At 46.7% G+C, this 19,592-nt stretch overlaps 1 protein-coding gene across 2 annotated transcripts in view; it reads left to right on the top strand.

The window, feature by feature from the left end:
* Nucleotides 1-19,592, top strand: part of c14h7orf57 (chromosome 14 C7orf57 homolog) — a 70,733-nt gene that overhangs the window by 27,375 nt on the left and 23,766 nt on the right. Inside the window, exons 1-5 of one of the 2 annotated variants that reach the window (XM_078228333.1) lie at nucleotides 844-1,088; nucleotides 1,187-1,369; nucleotides 11,794-11,893; nucleotides 15,626-15,782; nucleotides 18,229-18,365. In XM_078228333.1, coding sequence (XP_078084459.1) covers nucleotides 1,273-1,369; nucleotides 11,794-11,893; nucleotides 15,626-15,782; nucleotides 18,229-18,365 — 491 coding nt within the window. In that variant the 5' untranslated portion in view covers nucleotides 844-1,088; nucleotides 1,187-1,272. Of the gene's footprint in view, nucleotides 1-843; nucleotides 1,089-1,186; nucleotides 1,370-11,793; nucleotides 11,894-15,625; nucleotides 15,783-18,228; nucleotides 18,366-19,592 lie in introns of those variants that run through there. The other variant, XM_078228332.1, reaches the window with a different exon arrangement.

The raw sequence follows: 19,592 nt of genomic DNA, 5'->3' as shown, positions 1-19,592 counted from the left end.
GGAAGTGGGTTGAAACCTAAAGATAAAGTATTATAATAATGTGCTAAAGACTACTTGTATTGCACAAGGCTTTTGCTTTCAACAGGGGTAGGTGGGAGTTACATTTCATCAGCCTGTCAAAATCTGAGTTCGGTGCTACAAGGCTAATGTCTAATCCGCTGCCAACCCAGTTAACAGGTAAAAATATTCTAAATATGTGCTAACTACATTCTGCTTTCAACACGACAGAAGCATCTTGTGCAGGATGTTTGTAGCTGGCTTCACCAAGTCACACTACAATAAGTATATAATTTAGCTTCTACTCAATAGAACCTACTGTATCATCATATAAACTTTACTTTTACCTTTCTAAGGAGAAATAATGTGTAGAAAGCAAGCACTGTGCATGTTCCAGGGATGGTGGCAATTAATATCCCAGCAACCCTAGGAACTATGAACTCTATGCTCTCTTAGCATCCATATTCCTGTGGCACATAGTTGGGGCAATTTAATCTTTACAGGACTAGCACAGAATTACTCCCCAGCTCATATTGGGAGATTAATTGATGATACATAAGGTAGCATGTTCTTGTAGCCTTTGAATATGCTGGTCTAAATTTAGGCTAGAATATTCTATGCCTACATTTGGTGGAAGATTCAAGATATGGAAGAGCAAAGCAGGAAGACTGCATCGCATTTCCCCGACATGTTTTTCCCATTGCATTCTCCATGACATGGGCCGGGATTTTACAGCCCCTGGGAGCAGGCAGAGAGGGCTGTAAAACTGGGCACCATGCCCCGTAACCAAAATCAACATTTGAAAAATAAATATACACTGCCAGGAGCTAGCAGCTCCGATATGTAGTGGTGCACACCAACATCAATGATTTCCCTTCCTTTCCCATAACATATTTTCTAATGCAGACCATTATTTAAATGACCACGACACCAGCAAACTGGCCAGAAGCAGGGCTGGACCTTTGGGTGGGCAGATCTCTCAAGCCACCGAAGTTGAACTGGAATTCCGTTAAGGCAGAAAGTCCAAGCCTAAATGCCTGCAGGCAAGTTGGGGGCTTGTTACATCCGATCTGATATTCAAGGGATTTAAGGTTTGTTATTATTGATCAACAAACCTAGATGTAGAGATATTAACAGCATGAATGTAATTTTTTGAAGCCTTTAAAATACACTTTACTTTTTGTTACAGAGCAATTTAAAGTTGCCTTACAGTTGAAAGAAGGAAATTCGAACAATAAGCAACGGGAAACCTCACTGATTCCTGGTCTTGGCTACATGACGACTGGAGAGGAAAGATGCCGAGGACGACGTAATGTTGTTTTTGATTCTGATTCTGACTATGTGAAGTTGGCAAAGCGAGGGGGTGTTCCAGGTAAGTCCATGGTAGCTAAAAACATACATTGCTCTCACAATGGCTCAATGGTATTCTCAATAACACAAGGCTTGCTGCTTCCAAAAACTGCAAGTGATGATGTTGAAGAGAGCAGGATGAACCTTCATCCTCACAGTATGTCAAAGGAACACAGGATGGGACTGTACAGCCAGCAGCTAAATAACATTGGATATGACTAGCTGCTGTGCGCTTTCCATAAAACCATACAATCCCCACAGTGCAGAAAAACATCCTTCAGCCCATCGAGTCTGTACTAACACTTTGAAAGAGCATTCCACCCAGGTCCATCACTCCACCCTATCCCTGTAACCCTGCGCAATTTTCATGCTAATTCACCTAACCTATGCATTTTTAGACATTGAGGGGCAATTTAGCATGGCAAATCCACCTTACCTATACATCTTTGGACTGTGGGAGGAAACCAGAGCACCCGGCGGAAACCCACAGACACAGAGAGAACGTGAAAACTCCACACAGTCACCCAAGGCAGGAATTAAACTCACATCCCTGGCGCTGTGAGGCAGCAATCACTTCCCATCTGCTCGATTTCCTCCCACTACTCCTTGCTGTCAAAAACCTCTGCACGTACCTTGATAAGACACAAACCCACACTTCCCTGTTTTCATCCAACAACCTTCCCCTGTACCTCCCCCAACCCAACATCTATCCAAGAGAACACAACAGAAAATATATGAGCAGGTGTTGACAATACATCCCCTCGAGCCTGCTCTGCCATCACATACAATCATGGTGAATCTTCCACCTCAACTCCACTCTCCCACCATTCTCCATGTCCCTTGACTCCCTGCGAAAATGAACAGTTGTCTACCCCAACCTTAAATATAGTCAATAATCAATCATCCAGAAACGTCAGGGGTAGAGTATTCCAAAGATTCACAACCCTTTAAGCAAAGACATTTCACCTCATCTCAGTCCTAAATGATTGACCAGAAAACCAAGGATTACAGGGGAAATTAGGTGCCACAGCCACACCAGGGGAATCAGAGGCCTTTGAAGCCCCTAAGTGGTTGGGGACATGGCCAGACAGTGCCCATTGGGTAGTGCCAGTCTGGCACTGTCCGCCTGACACCCTGGCATTGTCCACCTGGGGCAACACAGTGGCACAGTGGTTAGCACTGCTGCCTCACAGCACCAGGGACCCAGATTCAATTCCTGGCTTGGGTCACAGTCTGTATGGAGTCTGCACATTCTCCCCGTGTATGTGTGGGTTTCCTCCGGGTGGTCCGGTTTCCTCCCACAGTCCAAAAGATGTGCTGATTGGGTGGATTGGCCATGCTAAATTCTCCCTCAGTGTACCCGAACAGGTGCCAGAGTGTGGCAACCAGGGGATTTTCACAGTAACTTCATTGCAGTTTTGTTAATGTAAGCCTACTTGTGACACTAATAAATAAATAATTAAACTTTAAACAAACTTTAATGTGGCACCCTGGAAATGCCCAGTTGGGCACCATAAGTGTGCCACGGGCAGTGCCAAGGTATGTGGCCTGTGGGGGTAGGGCTATGACGGGGGGGGGGCTTATGCAGGTGGGAACTCTGCAAGAGAGGGGGGATGCTGCAAGCTTTTGATTTGATTTTGATTTGATTTATTATTGTCACATGTATCAACATACAGTGAAAAATATTGTTTCTTACACGCTATACAGACAAAGCATACCATTCATAGAGAGGGAAATGAGAGAGTGCAGAATGTAGTGTTACAGTCATAGCTAGGGTGTAGAGAAAGATCAACTTAGCGCAAGGTAAGTCCATTGAAAAGTCTGACAGCAGCAGGGAAGCAGCTGTCCTTGAGTCGGTTGGTACGTGACCTCAGACTTTTGTATGTTTTTTCCAACGGAAGAAGGTGGAAGAGAGAATGTCTTGGGTGCGTGGGGTCCTTAGTTATGCTGGCTGCTTTGCTGAGGCAGTGGGAAATGTAGACAGAGTCAATGGATGGGAGGCTGGTTTGTGTGATGGATTGGGCTACATTCACGGCCTTTTGTGTCCTTGCAGTCTTGGGCAGAGTAGGAGCCATACCAAGCTGTGATACAGCCAGAAAGAATGCTTTCTATGGTGCATCTGTAAAAGCTGGTGAGAGTCGTAGCTGACATGCCAAATTTCCTTAGACTTCTGAGAAAGTAGAGGCGTTGATGGGCTTTCTTAACTCGAGTGTCGGCATGGGGGGACTAGGACAGGCTGTTGGTGATCTGGACATCTAAAAACTTGAAGCTCTTAACCCTTCCTACTTCGTCCCCATTGATGTAGACAGGGGCATGTTCTCCTTTATGATTCCTGAAGTCGATGACAATCTCCTTCATTTTGTTGACATTGAGCGAGAGATTATTGTTGCCGCACCAGTTCACCAGATTCTCCATTTCATTCCTGTACTCTGTCTCGTCATTGTTTGAGATCCAACCCACTACAGTGGTGTCGTCAGCAAAACTGAAAATCAGATCGGAGGGGAATTTGGTCACACAGTCATAGATGTATAAGGAGTATAATAGAGGTCTGAGAACACAGCCTTGTGGAACACTGGTGTTGAGGATGATCGTGAGGAGGTGTTGTTGCCTATCTTACTGATTGTGGCCTGTGAGTTAGGAAGTTCAGGATCCAGTCACAGAGGGAGGTGCCAAGGCCCAGGCCACGGAGTTTGGAGATGAGTTTTATGGGAATAATAGTGTTGAAGGCTGAGCTGTAGTCAATAAATAGGAGTCTGACATAGGTGTCCTTGTTATCTAAGTGTTCCAGGGTTGAGTGCAGGGCCAGGGAAATGGTGTCTGCTGTGGGCCTGTTGCGGTGGTAGGCAAACTGTAGTGGATCCAGGTAGTCTGGGAGGCTGGAATTGATTCGTGCCATGACCAGCCTTTCGAAGCATTTCATAATGATGGATGTCAGAGCCACCAGCCGATAGCGTGCCTTAATAGTGCCATTAAAGCACGCTGCTTGGTTTTTCTTAGGTACCGGGATGATGGTCGTCTTGCTGAAACAGATAGGGACCTCAGATTGTTGTAAAGAGAGGTTGAAGATGTCTGTGAATACCCCCACCAGCTGATCCGCGCAGGATCTGAGTGCACGTCCGGGTACCCCATCCAGACCAGTCACTTTCCATGGGTTCACCTTCGAAAAAGCTGCTCTGACATCTGCAATGGTGACCCCAGATACAGGTTCATCCAGGGCTTCCAGGGTGGAGGGCATGCTCTCGCTGACCTCTTGTTCAAAGCGGGCGTAGAATGCATTGAGCTCATCAGGTGCATTGGAGCCGGCGATTTCACATGCCTTCATCTTGTAGCCTGTTATGTCTTGCAGACCTTGCTATGGTCGGCGGGGGTCAGTGTGGCTAGCCTGGGACTCTAGCTTGGTCCGGTACTGTCTTTTGGCATCTTTGATGGATCTCCTTATCGTCTTGTATTGGTCAGTGTCGCCTGACCTGAACTCCTCAGACCTGGACTTCAGCAAGCAGTGGATATCCTTGTTCATCCATGGTTTCCGGTTGAAGAACACACGGATTTGCTTCTTTGGCACACAGTCTTCTACACACTTACTAATGAAATCAGTTACTGTAGTGGTGTACTCATTCAGGCTGGTCGCAGAGTTTTTAAATCCTGATCAGTCCACTGACTCCAAGCAGCCCCATAGGAGATCATCCGATTCTTCAGACCAACATTGCACAACTTTCTTTGATGGATTCTCCCGCTTCAGTTTTTGCTTGTAAGCCGGGAGCAGGAGCACAGCCTTGTGGTCTGATTTGCCAAAGTGTGGGCGGGCAATAGAGCGGTAGGCATGTTTGATATTTGTGTAGCAGTGTTCTAGGATGTTTGGGCCTCTGGTGGAACAGGAAACATGTTGGTGGCAACTTGGCAGTACGCTCTTGAGCTTGGCTTGATTGAAGTCCCCGGCCATGATGAACAAGGCTTAGGGATGTTTCACCTCAAGGATATTTGTAGTGGTGTATATTTCGTCCAGCGCGATCCTCACGTCTGCCTGGGGTGGAATGTAAACTGCCATCAGGATGATGGAGGTGAACCCCCGAGGAAGGTAGGAGGGGCGGCACTCCAGGAAGCATGGAAAACGTGCAGGCCTGCAGGTGAGAGTGAAGTAACACGGTCCCAAGGCCCCCCTCCCCAGCTTACTGCTTGCAAATGTCCAATCTCTGGAAAACAAGTGAGACGAACTTAGAGCCAGACTCACTTTCCAAAGAGAACTGAGGGACTGCTATGTACTCTGTTTCACGGAGACGTGACTCACTCCTGCTTCACCAGACAGTGCCCTACAACCAGAGGGCTTCTCAATCCATCGAATGGACCACACAGCGGCCTCAGGCAAGGCTAGGGGAGGTGGGGTCTGCTTCCTAATCAACACCTCATGGTGCCTAGATGTAGCAACACTGGCAACTTTCTGCTCCCCAGACCTAGAATACCTGACACTAAAATGCCACCCCAAGCGGAGGGCTATGCAAGGGATGGGGGCGTGCGGGGGAGGAGGGGTCGTAGGGAGTCCACCAGGGGACTCATCTGGAGGATCCTGATGCCCCGATGCTGACAACCCATGTTAGCCTGGGAGGAGAACATGCTGCCAATGATGAGGAGGAGTCCGATGTCCGTGGGGAGGGGGGGGGGGTGGGCGGAGGTCTCTCAGTTCACTGAGAGATTGGGATGCTCTGCGCAGTGGCACCCGATCATTAAGACCACTGACCTTGGTGAAGGACACTATGCACAATGTGTGGCACGGAGTTGCTCCCCCACATTGTGACGAGAGCCTTGTGAGCACTATGCAGACAAATACAAGGTGCGAGAAGCTCATAGTTGCAGCATCAAGCTCCATGATACAGCTGTGAGGGGCAGAGCCGTGGCACATTGTGCTGGGAAGCTGGGCACATTTATTGATGAGTTTATCAGGTGTACACTCGAGGATGTTGCTTGAGACAGACAGAGGGCACGCTGTGATTTTTGACTATGTGAGTGAAAACCCTGCTGAATGATAGAGAGATCATAAAGCTCCAGTATATGTAAACCTTCTCGATACGCTCCAACATCTTCGCTTGAACATCAAATCTTCACCTTTCAATAAATCTGAGAAGATGGCTGAACACCTCAGCCTGAATCTTACACAGCCAATATCTAACATGACATAAGCCAGTAAAGCGAGATAACAAGCTCCTTTCCGTCAGCACACTTCACTTCATGGATGAGGCATAACTGATGTTGGAAATGAGCTGACAGCGGGCACAGAGTGTGGTCGGTTGGAAACATACAACGTTGACCTGACGCACATGACAGCGACACCTGCGATATTTGGGGGATGGATAACGGTGTCAACACATGACTGACAACAGTACAGCTGATCATAAAGAGAAGTTATATACAAGAGGGAATGTGAAATGTGTGGCAGTCTATGTACATTGTGGAAACTATGTACATGCGTTAAACACTATGCCACTGATGTGATTCTAATATTGTTTTGTCTTCTTGACCCGTTGCTACATCTTGGTGCTTCCCCGACATCCACAGCGGAGGTGGAGTCAGCGTGCTGACTGCTACACCCTGTTGTGTGTGATTCCTTTAGCGGGCGTCCTGTGGAAGACCGAGACCTGGAGGTTCCTGGCCTGCTTTAGGTCTTCTGCTGTGGGGCAGCTGTACCCACCTCAGCCTGTGGAGTGATCCTGATGGGGTCACAGGAAGAGGGGATTGAGATCAGCTGGACACTGCTAGAGCCATCTAGGTTTAATGGCCCAGCGGTGTCCAGCTCCTAATCCACCTCCCAAGAGTTGCTCAAGTGCCCCAGCTGACTCCTGAGGAGAAGGGGTAGCTGGACGGAGATCTCGGTGCCCCACCCCCCTCTCACATAGCCACTGATGGATACCACCAAGGGCTACAATAAGGGGGCACTGCTTCTGCAGCAATGCAGGACCGGTGTCCTGGATCAAAGTCTCCATGGAGGCCACCAATCTGCTCGAGAAGGTGCATTCCTACCTTCAATCTGAGAAATGCAGCTGACATCCCTTCCTGATGTTCCCCTAATTGTCGCTGCAGCTCCAGGAACTGATATAGGGCTGAGTCCAGAGGCTCATCGTCTGACTTGGACTCAGCACAATGGTGGCAAACTCGGATATCCCTGTCCCCACCTGCAGTGGACTGCATTGTGTACTGTGCTTACCAGATCACGACCCTGAGGTTGCTCTAGAACTGAGTCCCACTGAGGTGTGTGTCCCTATGCTAGCGGAAGGTATGGGTCAACACTGTGACTTCAAAGATCTGAATAGTGCTGTCCTTAGCTTCCTTATCTGAGGTGTTGTCCAGGCTTGAGATGAGGGCTGAGGGCATCGTGTGCTTGGCCAAGGTGCCTATGGAAGCAAATAGAGATGATTAGTGCATGGCATACAACTCGATAAATGCTCAATTGGCTCTGAGGAACGAGCTGGTGCAGGATACTCACTTGGGCAACCTCTCCGTCGCCACACGAATGGTCCACATCCTCTCCTGCCAATTCAATGGCTCTATTCACAAATTCTGTAAGGCATTCCACCCCCAGCCTGGGATCCCTCCCTCCGATTGCGTGCCAGCTTATCTTACATGAAGACACATGGAGAGAATGTGAGCAGGACAAATGCCAAGGCAGATGATAAGGATGCCTGCCTTGTGCCGGCACTGAATTGACCCATAGACAGGATGAGGACATGGGTTGCACAGGATATGAGCACTGATAGAGTTGTGAAGGTGTGTGAGAGTGAGTGGTAATGTCCCTTCAGCTGGCAACGCGTGAGATCCTTGTGGAGTGTTATCCTGTGAATGGCTGGTGGGTTTGTGAGTGTGTGATTTGAGAGTGATAAACAGGTTGACTTACTCTGGCGGAATGGTTGAGGTGATTCATCCTGTTTCCGCACTAGATGGCCGACCTTTTCTGCGGAGCGTTGGAACTGATCACCTCTGCCACACCCTGCCAAGCTAGAGTGGTGATACAAAGAACAAAGAACAATACAGCACAGGAACAGGCCCTTCAGCCCTCCAAGCCCGCGCCGCTCCCCGGTCCAGGATTGAATCCTGAATCCAGGATCCCCGCCCAATTTTCCAGCCTATCTACATACCAATATCCTATCCACCGAGCTGTCCCTCACAGCTACGATGCTTTGTTCATCACAACCTATTAACTCACCCCCACCCCCCCATTCCAGACCATGTGATCTCCAGGGAGAGGCGAAAACCCAGAGTGAAAACCCCAGGGCCAATATGGGGAAAAAAAAATCTGGGAAATTCCTCTCCGACCCCCTGAGGCGATCGAAACGAGTCCAGGAGATCACACTGGCCCTGATCGGAAAATGCTTCCCAACCCTAGTCATTTCCACTTCCACGAACACCATATGAATTCCCTGCCCCCGAGACAGGTTCCCAACTATCCGCAGTCTCGCTCTGTACTGGCACCAGCAAGATGATCATAGAATGAAGCCTTGAAACGAGAAACAAGGAACAATTAGCCCGCGCCGCTCCTTGGTCCAAACTAGACCACTCTTTTGTATCCCTCCATTCCCACTCCGTTCATATAGCTGTCTAGATAAGTCTTAAACGTTTCCAGTGTGTCCACCTCCACCACCTTGCCCGGCAACACATTCCAGGCCCCCACGACCCTCTGTGTAAAATATGTCCTTCTGATATCTGTGTTAAACCTCCCCCCCTTCACCTTGAACCTATGACCCCTCGTGAACGTCACCACCGACCCGGGGAAAAGCTTCCCACCGTTCACCCTATCTATGCCTTTCATAATTTTATACACCTCTATTAAGTCTCCCCTCATCCTCCGTCTTTCCAAGGAGAACAACCCCAGTTTCCCCAATCTCTCCTCATAACCAAGCCCCTCCATACCAGGCAACATCCTGGTAAACCTCCTCTGTACTCTCTCCAAAGCCTCCACGTCCTTCTGGTAGTGTGGCGACCAGAACTGGACGCAGTATTCCAAATGCGGCCGAACCAACGTTCTATACATCTGCAACATCAGACCCCAACTCTTATACTCTATGCCCCGTCCTATAAAGGCAAGCATGCCATATGCCTTCTTCACCACCTTCTCCACCTGTGACGTCACCTTCAAAGATCTGTGGACTTGCACACCCAGGTCCCTCTGCGTCTCTACACCCTTTATGGTTCTTCCATTTATCGTGTAGCTCCTCCCTACACTATTCCCACCAAAATGCATCACTTCGCATTTATCAGGATTGAACTCCATCTGCCATTTCCTTGCCCAAATTTCCAGCCTATCTATATCCTTCTGTAGCCTCTGACAATGTTCCTCACTATCTGCAAGTCCTGCCAGTTTTGTGTCGTCCGCAAACTTACTGATCACCCCAGTTACTCCTTCTTCCAGATCATTTATATAAATCACAAACAGCAGAGGTCCCAATACAGAGCCCTGCGGTACACCACTAGTCACAGGCCTCCAGCCGGAAAAAGACCCTTCCACTACCACCCTCTGTCTTCTATGACCAAGCCAGTTCTCCACCCATCTAGCCACCTCCCCCTTTATCCCATGAGATCCAACCTTTTTCACTAGCCTACCATGAGGGACTTTGTCAAATGCTTTACTAAAGTCCATATAGACAACATCCACGGCCCTTCCTTCGTCAACCATTTTGGTCACTTCTTCAAAAAACACCACCAGGTTAGTGAGGCATGACCTCCCTCTCACAAAACCATGCTGGCTATCGTTAATGAGTTTATTCCTTTCTAAATGCGCATACATCCTATCTCTAAGAATCTTCTCCAACAACTTCCCCACCACGGACGTCAAGCTCACCGGCCTATAATTACCCGGGTTATCCTTCCTACCCTTCTTAAATAACGGGACCACATTGGCTATCCTCCAATCCTCTGGGACCTCACCTGCGTCCAGTGACGAGACAAAGATTTGCGTCAGAGGCCCAACGATTTCACCTCTCGTCTCCCTGAGCAGCCTTGGATAGATTCCATCAGGCCCTGGGGATTTGTCAGTCTTTATATTCTCTAACAAACCTAACACTTCCTCCTTTGCAATGGAGATTTTCTCCAACGGTTCAACACTCCCCTCAGAGACACTCCCAGTCAACACATCCCTCTCCTTTGTGAATACCGACGCAAAGTATTCATTTAGGATCTCCCCTACTTCTTTGGGCTCCAAGCATAAGTCCCCACTTTTGTCCCTGAGAGGTCCGATTTTTTCCCTAACAACCCTTTTGTTCCTAACGTATGAATAAAATGCCTTGGGATTCTCCTTAATCCTGTCTGCCAAGAACATTTCGTGACCCCTTTTTGCTCTTCTAATTCCCCGTTTGAGTACTTTCCTACTTTCATTGTACTCCTCCAGAGCTCCCTCCGTTTTTAGCTGCTTGGACCTAACATGATGTGGGTGGACCTCCTGCAGGCATCACAGGGATAGAGGACATTCTGGCGGTCCACCATGGAGTCAGTAGGTGACCCAAGGGAGATCACCTCAGGGTTTGTGGGGTTGTGTAGAGCAGTCCTTTGCTGTATGAAGTGAGATTGCTGCACAGCTGCTCTTTAACTATGGCATCTGGAGTGATGTACCGGTGAGGGCAGGGCAGGGTGAAGAAAAAGAGGCTGCCCTCCCACGATCCAGTATGTTACCTGTGGGCACATTATCAATATGACAGATAGTGCACAATACAGCATAAAAACCCGCCTGGCTGGCGGGATAAAGGCTGATTTTCCGGCCCGCCTCCGCACTTAGAGCACTGAGGGGAATATCCCACCAGGTGTGTGGCTTAGAGGGGATCTTGCAAGTGGTGCTATTCCCATGCATCCGCTGCACTTATCTTTCTAGGTGGTAGAGGTCGCGGGTTTGGAAGGCACTGTCGAAGGAGCCTTGGTGAGTTGCTGCAGCATATCTTGTAAATGGTACACACTGCTTCCACTGTGCGTCGGTGATGGAAGGAGGGAGCATTTGAGTTTTCAAATTGTAAGTCAGAGCCTGACTGCTATTCTAACTGAGACCTTGAGGAAAATTTCCCACCTGCACCAAATTCCCAAGTACCTCATCACATTCAGGCCTCGCCACAGTCTCTGCTCCCACACAGCCTTTGAAATGCTGCAAGCAGAACTGAAACTTCCTCCCTCCCCAGGCTCAGTAAATCTGGCAGTGACAGCATTGATGTGGAGATGTCCAACTTTAACCTGGTGTTGTGAGACTTCTTACAGCAACAGCATTGCCAGTTAAATCCAACCCTGCTTTGGAACGAGGACATTTGAGTAAATCAACTTCAAATTCACATTGGCTGTGGTATTCCTAATCCACTGCTAACCCTGCCAAAGGTTAGAGAACTTTGTGCACTACTTTTATAAGATATTATTATTGATAATTTAGCAGCAACAGTACAGGGAAATGTCTAGAGATGGGTTAAATGCATTTTTCTTTGTTTTGCTAAGATCTGCTAACTTTTGGTGGGTTGTCACCCAAGTCAACATGTACTCCCTCCAAGAAACCTGAGTGGTTGACTCCTGAACCTTTACTCCAAGAAAACCATCAGTAAGTACCTACAAATCCCATCTGCACAGGGCAGCAAAAGCAGTGTTGTAATCCTGTAAAGATGAATAGTGATGAAAGTAGTAGTTTTAGGATAAACGGATCTAACTGCTTCCACTGTGCAGAAGACCAACCCAGTAAGGGCAGCTCAGTGGCACAAAGGGCGGCACAGTGGCACAGTGGTTAGCACTGCTACCTCACAGTGCCAAGGGCACGAGTTCAATTCCGGCCTCGGGTGACTGTCTGTGTGGAGTTTACATGTTCTCCGGTTTTCTCCCACAGTCCAAAGATGTGCAGGTTAGGTTGATTTGCCATGCCAAATTCTCCCTTAGTGTCCCAAGATGTGTACTTTAGGAGGACTAGTGGAGTAAATATGTGGGGTTACAGGGATAAGGCCTGGGTTAGATGCTCTTTCGGAGAGTCAGTGCAGACTCAATAGGCTGAATAGCCTGCTTCTGCACTGCAGGGATTCTATGAACAATATTTAATGGTATCTCCCATGAGTGGCGGAGATAGATGGCTGTGCTCTTTATTCTATCCTCTGAAAAGCTGTAAGTGTATTAGGATCTGGCTTATGCTTTCTGTGGATTCTCACAGTCTGCATTCCAAGGCAAGTTGACATTTGTTGCCAAACTGCTCAGAGCTGCTGAGACAGACAGTATGAAGGATGAAAACACAGCTTTCTGAAATTGAAAAATAATTTATCGCCTAAAGGTTCTCATCCCCTTATACGAGTTACATATGTGGCAGGCAGCTTAGTTCAGATCCATTTTTGCCCAGTTTTTCTGAGGATTTAATGCACCATCTGTGCTCCTTCACTGAGTGAGCAGTGATGATTGTATCTCATTGATTTGCACTCCACCTCCCAAATTCTGAACACAAGGAGCAAGGGGTTTAGATCGTTGTATCTTGTATATTAGGTTAAAGCTGCAGGAAGAAGGAATGATGACAAGAGGTCTGACAAAATTGATTGTGGTGGTTGCCGGAAGCAAAGATAGACTTAAGGACAATTTTAACACCACCTGCCCATTGGAAGCAGAACACAAAAAATTGGCTGGGTGACTCAGCCACTGATATCTTACATAAATCCTGCTGTCTTCTATTGTGAAGCTTAGCAGCGACAGGGACATGGGAGCTGCCATCTTCACAAATTAAATGCCTTTTCCAGCACTCCTCATATTTCAGGAAAGGCAGGCGACAAGGAGATTGGCCTGAATCTGACAGGGTCCTGCTTCATAATATCCAACAGCAACATGAGCCACTACTGCAATGTTAACTGCTGAAGCGAACACGGAAACTCTTGTGCCTTTACCATTAGCGGGGAAGTCAGTGACTCTGGCTGGAGAGCGAAAGAGAGAGAGACCAATGGGATAGTAGGAGGAGGAATCAATAATCAGGGCTCAAGGCAGAGACAGGGAGTTGGGACTGTGCCCCAGTTCTCTCGATTCCCTCGTCAACATTCCCGAGTCACAGCGCCATGGACCCGGGTTCAATTCCAGCCTCAGGTCACTGTCTGTGTGGAGTTTGCACATTCTCCCCGTGTCTGCGTGGGTTTCCTCCGGGTGCACCGGTTTCCTCCCACAGCCCAAAGATGTGCGGGTTAGGTGGATTGGCCATGCTAAATTGACCCTCGTGTCAGGGGATTAGCAGGGTAAATATGTGGGGTTACGGGAATAGGGCCCGGGTGGGATTGTGGTTGGTGCAGACTCGATGGGCCAAACGGCCTCCTTCTGCACTGTAGGGATTCTATGAACATCTCTGTCATTTCCTCATTCCCATAATGATTTCTTCTGTCTTTGCTTCAAAGGAAACAATTGAGCTGCTCTCCTTTATATGTACTTGCAAAAGCTGTTACATGCTGTTTTTATATTCCTGGCTAGTTTACTTTCATTCTGTTGTTTTTCTTTGCCATCAACTTTTTGATTACCCTTTGCTGGTTTCTAAAACTCTCCCAATCATCCGTGTTTTTGTGTTTGGATCCTTCCAACTGCGAGAGACGATGGGAATGCAATTTCAGAACTTTGGTGAGGTCAGAGGAGATCATCTGTTGAACTTCTTTTGATTGCCGAACAAGCCAATTCTGGATGGACAAAGACTGGAATTCTCCAGCCATTCACGTCTTGCCGCCACTGCCAGCGAGGATGGAGAATTTGGCGCTCAGCCAAATCTCCGTTCACTGCAGCAGGACCGGAGAATCCCACTGGCGTGAATGACTGGAGAATCACGCCCATAGTCTGTCACATGGTATCATAGAATAGTTACAACACAGACGAAGGCCATTTGGCCCATCCAAACCATGCTGGCTTTTTGCAAGAGAAACTCAGCTAGTCTCCATGCTCTTTCCTTGTGTCCCTGCACATCTTTTCTCTTTGGGTGCTTATCTAATCCCCATTTGAAAGTCCAAGTTATATTTATTTTCACCCGCTCGTAGGTAGCGCATTCCAAATCTGAAAAACTGACTGCGTAAAAAATTTTCCTCATGTCTCCATTGCTTCTTTTGCCAATCACTTTAAATTGGAGCCCTCTGGTTCTCGACTCTTCAGCCAGTGGGAATGGTTTCTTTCAATCTACTCTGTCCAGACCCCTGATGATTCCGAGTGCCTCCGTCATATCTCCTCTCAACCTTCGCTTCTCCAGAGAATATAACCCAGCTTCTTTAACTATCCATTTCATTGAAGTCTCTCATCGCTGGAACCATTCCTGTAAACCTTTCCTGCGCTGTCTGAAACCTTCACATCCTTCTGTAAGTGCAATGCCTAGAATTGGATGCAATGGCCGGAATTTTATCAGCCCGCCTGCCACAGGCACCGGAGCAAGTGAGGGGTGGAGCATGGGAATATCCGTTGACCTCGGGTGGGATTTTATGGTGACGGGACGAGCGAGGCCATAAAATGCTGCCCAATATTCCCATTGAGAACAAACCAGTGTTTTATGAAAGTTCATCATACCTTTCTTGCTTTTGTGCTCTGTGCCTCTATTTATAAAGCCCAGGATTGCATATGCTTTATTAATAATTTTCCCAATCTGCCCTGTGGCAGTTAAGAATCAACAACATTGCTATGGATTTGGAGTCACATATAGGCTAGATCAGGTATGGTTGGCAGAGTTCCTTCCTGAATAATATGAAGGAAACCAGATAGACTTTAATGATAATCCAGTGGCTGCTTGTTGCCATTGTTAAAAGTAGCTTTTAATTCCAGATTTATTTAATTAACTGCACTTTTAGAATTGCCAACTGCTATGGTGGGATTCAAACTCAAACTTCAGGATCAGTAGTCCAGGCTGCTAGAAGACTAGTTTAGCAACATAATCCGTATGCTATCATGCTTCCACACCTCTTCCCACCCACCCCCCACAATAAAACCAATTGGAGTTTATCATTGCCCATCCAAGATTCCAGCATGTTTAAAGTGCCTAATCATGGTACTCATTCTAGTCTATTTCAAACTGCATTGCTTATTGGTCCTTCTTCCATTAAACAATCTGTACTCCAATATGCATCCTCTTTCATCTTCTGCCGAAGGATCACCCATGGAATATTTCTGAGGATGTTGTGTGGGCATCATTTGGTATTTGTGATCATGTCACTCCCTCACCAGTTGGAGATGGGAGCTAAGTTTTTAATTTCAACTCTTGTGCCATCCGCAGTATCAAATGTCAGGGCTAATCCTCTAAATGCGCCTGCTGATATTGGAGTAAGGCAAAATGGTAATCATCAAATTCTCCTTCTTATAGGACAATGCAAGTGAAGCTTCCAGATTACTTGCCTAATGGCACAATACCAGACATGTCAGAGAGTGGAAATTATAAACCTTCATCTACTCCCATTGAAACAACTGACACACATTTTTGTGAAAATGAAGAAAATCATGGTTACTCAAGAAACAGTAAGGTACTGTTACAGATCGTATGTACCAAGCTTAAAGCTACTCCATTATAAAGGAGAAATTCATAATACCTATCAATAACACACAATGTATTTGGGCAGCTTTGATTTGTGGGCACTTTGGATATGGTTTTGTTTGTAAAGCCAATTCAGTACTTATATTTTTAAATGATGGAAGAGCAGGAGACTTCTTCTGATGCCCTGATCAACACTCATCTCTCAACTATCACTAAAACATGCCAGCTCTCTGCAAGAGCAACTCAGCCCATCCAACATCCCTGTCTTCTCCCCATAGCCCTCCAAACCCTTTCTCTTCCAGTAAACGTACAATTCCCTTTTGAAATTATGATTGAATCTGTCTCCACCACATTCCTCGCCAATACAGAGGCAAAAAATGATTTGCACCTTCCTTTCGCAATCTGAGATCAAAAAGAATATTAGGCCATAACATCCCAGCTCCGCAGCACTGGAATTTGGGGATTACACCAAGGATGCGCTGTGGAATCCCTCTCGGATGTTTCCAGGTCTGCATTTGTACGGCAATTGTCCAGAAGTGCTAATTGCCCCATGGCAATTCTGCTGTGCTGTGAACCATCCGAAAAAGTGCTTTAAATCACTAACTTCGGATGGTTCTGCCAGGATTGTGCAAATAATTACGTAGAAAAAATTAGGAGAAATAAAATCCCTTCTAACTTCTTCATAACTATGTTGAACACTCTGACCAATCACCGCATGAGACTCCCCACAGACCGCCTAGGGGACTCCTCCACCGACCACTAACTAAGCACACCCCTACAGTATTTCCCATCTCCCCCCAAATGTCTGGCAACTCTGCATCTCACCCCCCCAACCCGTGGGCCTAACTCTAATCCCGACTTCAACCCCCCCGCCCCCCCCCCCCCCCTCCATCCGCTGGGCCTCCCGCAACTCAACCCCAAAATCCAGCTGGACTCCCCCACACAGCCTGATCCCCACCTGCCCCAATCTGAAGCCCCCACCTGCCAACCCAACCCCTACCAACCAACTCAACCCCAACCTGAAATAATAACTCCCCCACCTATGTTCGACCACCCAATCCCTCCCATCAGTGCTCAACCCCCACCTTACCCCCTTATGTCCAACCACCCACACCCCCCCTGACCTCCGATACCCCACCCCCCCCAAGCCTTATCTACTTACCTTAGAGACTTACTTTCTCCCTGGCCTATTAGTTTCAATTGGTCTTTAAACGTACCTGCTTTCCAGCAGCCGGAAAGTAAAAAAAAGGGGCCGTGGTCTCCTTCACTCCAACTTAGACTTTGATGTTGGGCTTTAGTGATAGTTGTGCTGCCTGAATCTTGTCCAGCCTGAGTCAGGAACGTCATTCTATGATTCTACGAGCAAAGTCTACTTGCTAGGCTTCTGACAACACAATACTAACCCGCTGTGATGAAGCACGTATGATGCAACCTTGCCCTCCCTGGCATGTCATGTCCAATCTCTCTGATAGCATGGCCGCAAATTACCCATCGAGTGGGGCATGGCAGGTGCAGAAGACATTTTGATCAGGTAATTGGGTACGGAAAGGCAATCCAACACTGGGTTCCACTCCGATGAAGTTATGGCGCATTGTTCTCCATTAAACCAATAGAAGTGCTCACTGTCTGAACATATGGTTGATTTTACTTGAGTAAAATGATGGCCTCATGTTCTTGGCCCCATGTAGGAATGTGGAACTTGAATTTATGGTATATTTCAACTAACTAGAAGACTTACAACTTTTCATTTGAGAGAGCTGAAAGGAAAGGTTCGTGCAGTCAGTGTTAAAATGCTTAGCTCTCCAGTAATGTATTTTGGTAAACAGTGAGTTGGTATTTGCTCTATCTGGAAATTGTCTTGAAGGAGTTGATGAGCCTTATAGTCTCATGCAATCAGCAGAAACACAGTCATTAACTTAGGATGCTTCAAAGACTTTTATTATTTCAGCTGCGGGTGTCATGAGCAACAGCTCAATAATCTTTTCCAGGCAGTTACTTCTCGTGCTATCAACACTTTTGTGCCAAACCAAAATGCACTTTTTAGATAATTCAACTGAAATGTAAATCCTGTTCCAAAAAACAGGGATGACAAAGGTAACTTTGAATTTTAAGGAAGTTGTTTCTGTTTGATGGGAGAATGTGTGGGCAGTTTAAACTCAGTTGCCAAGCCACTAGAGAGGGAGAGAATGAAAACCAGAGAGCCGGCCATTTGAGGCCATTGCAGTTGATTGGTATCACCAGAGGTTTGGGAGCAAGGTCACCCGCCCATCCTTTCCAGTGAGAATAATCATCAGGAAGAAAGATTAAGAACAGAGAAAAAGATTAAAACTAGAAATTCACAATGTTTATTATGATTAGCTGTTTTTAATATTTGCAGAAATAAGGAACGTTTTGAGATTTTTCATTTACTTTTTCCCTTGATGTAATGTGTTCAGTCAGGGACTCCGGAAATTGGTGGTAGGCGAGAGCTGGACACAAACATTCCATCTCGGCTTCAGATGGAGGCTGTGACGTCAAGTACTGAACCAAACCAGTGGACAATGCAGCCTGGCACACCAGCTAATGCAGCAAGGTAAGTGATACAGATTCTAACAGAGGATTAAGGTATCCATTACAAAATATGAACTACCTATAGATATTACCGATTATGGAATCAAAAATCACCGGATAATAATAGTGAACAGTCGGCAATGTTTAATCTCAGCCTTCCTCTGGAACAGCAGCCACATAGGCAGACTTCTCACAGTGTTGCATTTTTGACATTCCAAACAGAAAAGGACACAATTTTTAAACTAGGATCTATAACTGTGGAGCTCTGGAACACAGAATTGCTCCTGCCATGCCCAACTCTATGAGTAATTTGCTAACAGAGCGATTGGACATGACATGACAGGGAGGGCGAGGTTCCGTGAGCCCCTCATCCCCCGGCTTCTTCAGAGAAGGTTAGTATTGTATTATCAGAAGTCTGGAAAATAGACCATGCTCATAGAATCATAGAACGCTACCAGCTCAGAAGGAGGCCATTTGTCACACTGTGTCCATGCCAGCTCTGGAAGAATAACTCAGCTAGTCCTACACCCCCATCTTTTCCCCATAGCCCTGTAAATCTTTTCTCATCAGATAATTATCCAATTCCCTTTTGAAAGCCACGATTGAATCTGTTTCCTCCACACTCTCAGACAATACATTTCATTTCCAAATTGACCCCACTCCTCCTATGCCATCTTTTTACTATCTATGCGCCTACAGGACACTTTTGAATTCCCTTTTAGGTTCGCTGCCAGTCTCTTCTCTTACTCTCTCTCTTTGCTTCTCCTATTTGCTTTTTCGATTCGCCCCAGAAGCTTGTATGTTCAGCCTGGTTTTCAGTTGTATTATATGCCTGACATCTGTCACAGTGTTACAGCTGGGATGGGAGGAGTGCACAGTTGATCTTGCCCCACTGCTCCATAGGTCGCAACATGAGTTTAAATGTTTAATTCACTCACCAAAATGGCCAGTTATTTACCTTCACTATTGTTTGATCCAGAATAAAAGAGACTTTCATCAAGCTTCTTTGAATAAACTCAGAATGATTGATTTATTATAAAACAAAACTTATTTTCAAAACAGGTTGCAAGAACTGGCTAACACAGAATTGTAACCTGGAAATAGAATGATCTATTCCTTTTAAAATACCCAGCACACTCGCATACAAACAAACAGAAGAAAAACAAGTAGAGTCTCTGCAGAGATGGGAAATTGAAGAAAAACTTTATAAAAGGATAAATTTCGCAGGGTTCTGAGGTTTTCGATCTGG

Source organism: Mustelus asterias, chromosome 14, assembly GCF_964213995.1.
Source record: "Mustelus asterias chromosome 14, sMusAst1.hap1.1, whole genome shotgun sequence".
In the NCBI taxonomy this organism is placed as follows: domain Eukaryota; kingdom Metazoa; phylum Chordata; class Chondrichthyes; order Carcharhiniformes; family Triakidae; genus Mustelus; species Mustelus asterias.
This window is presented reverse-complemented; position numbering and strand designations above follow the sequence as displayed.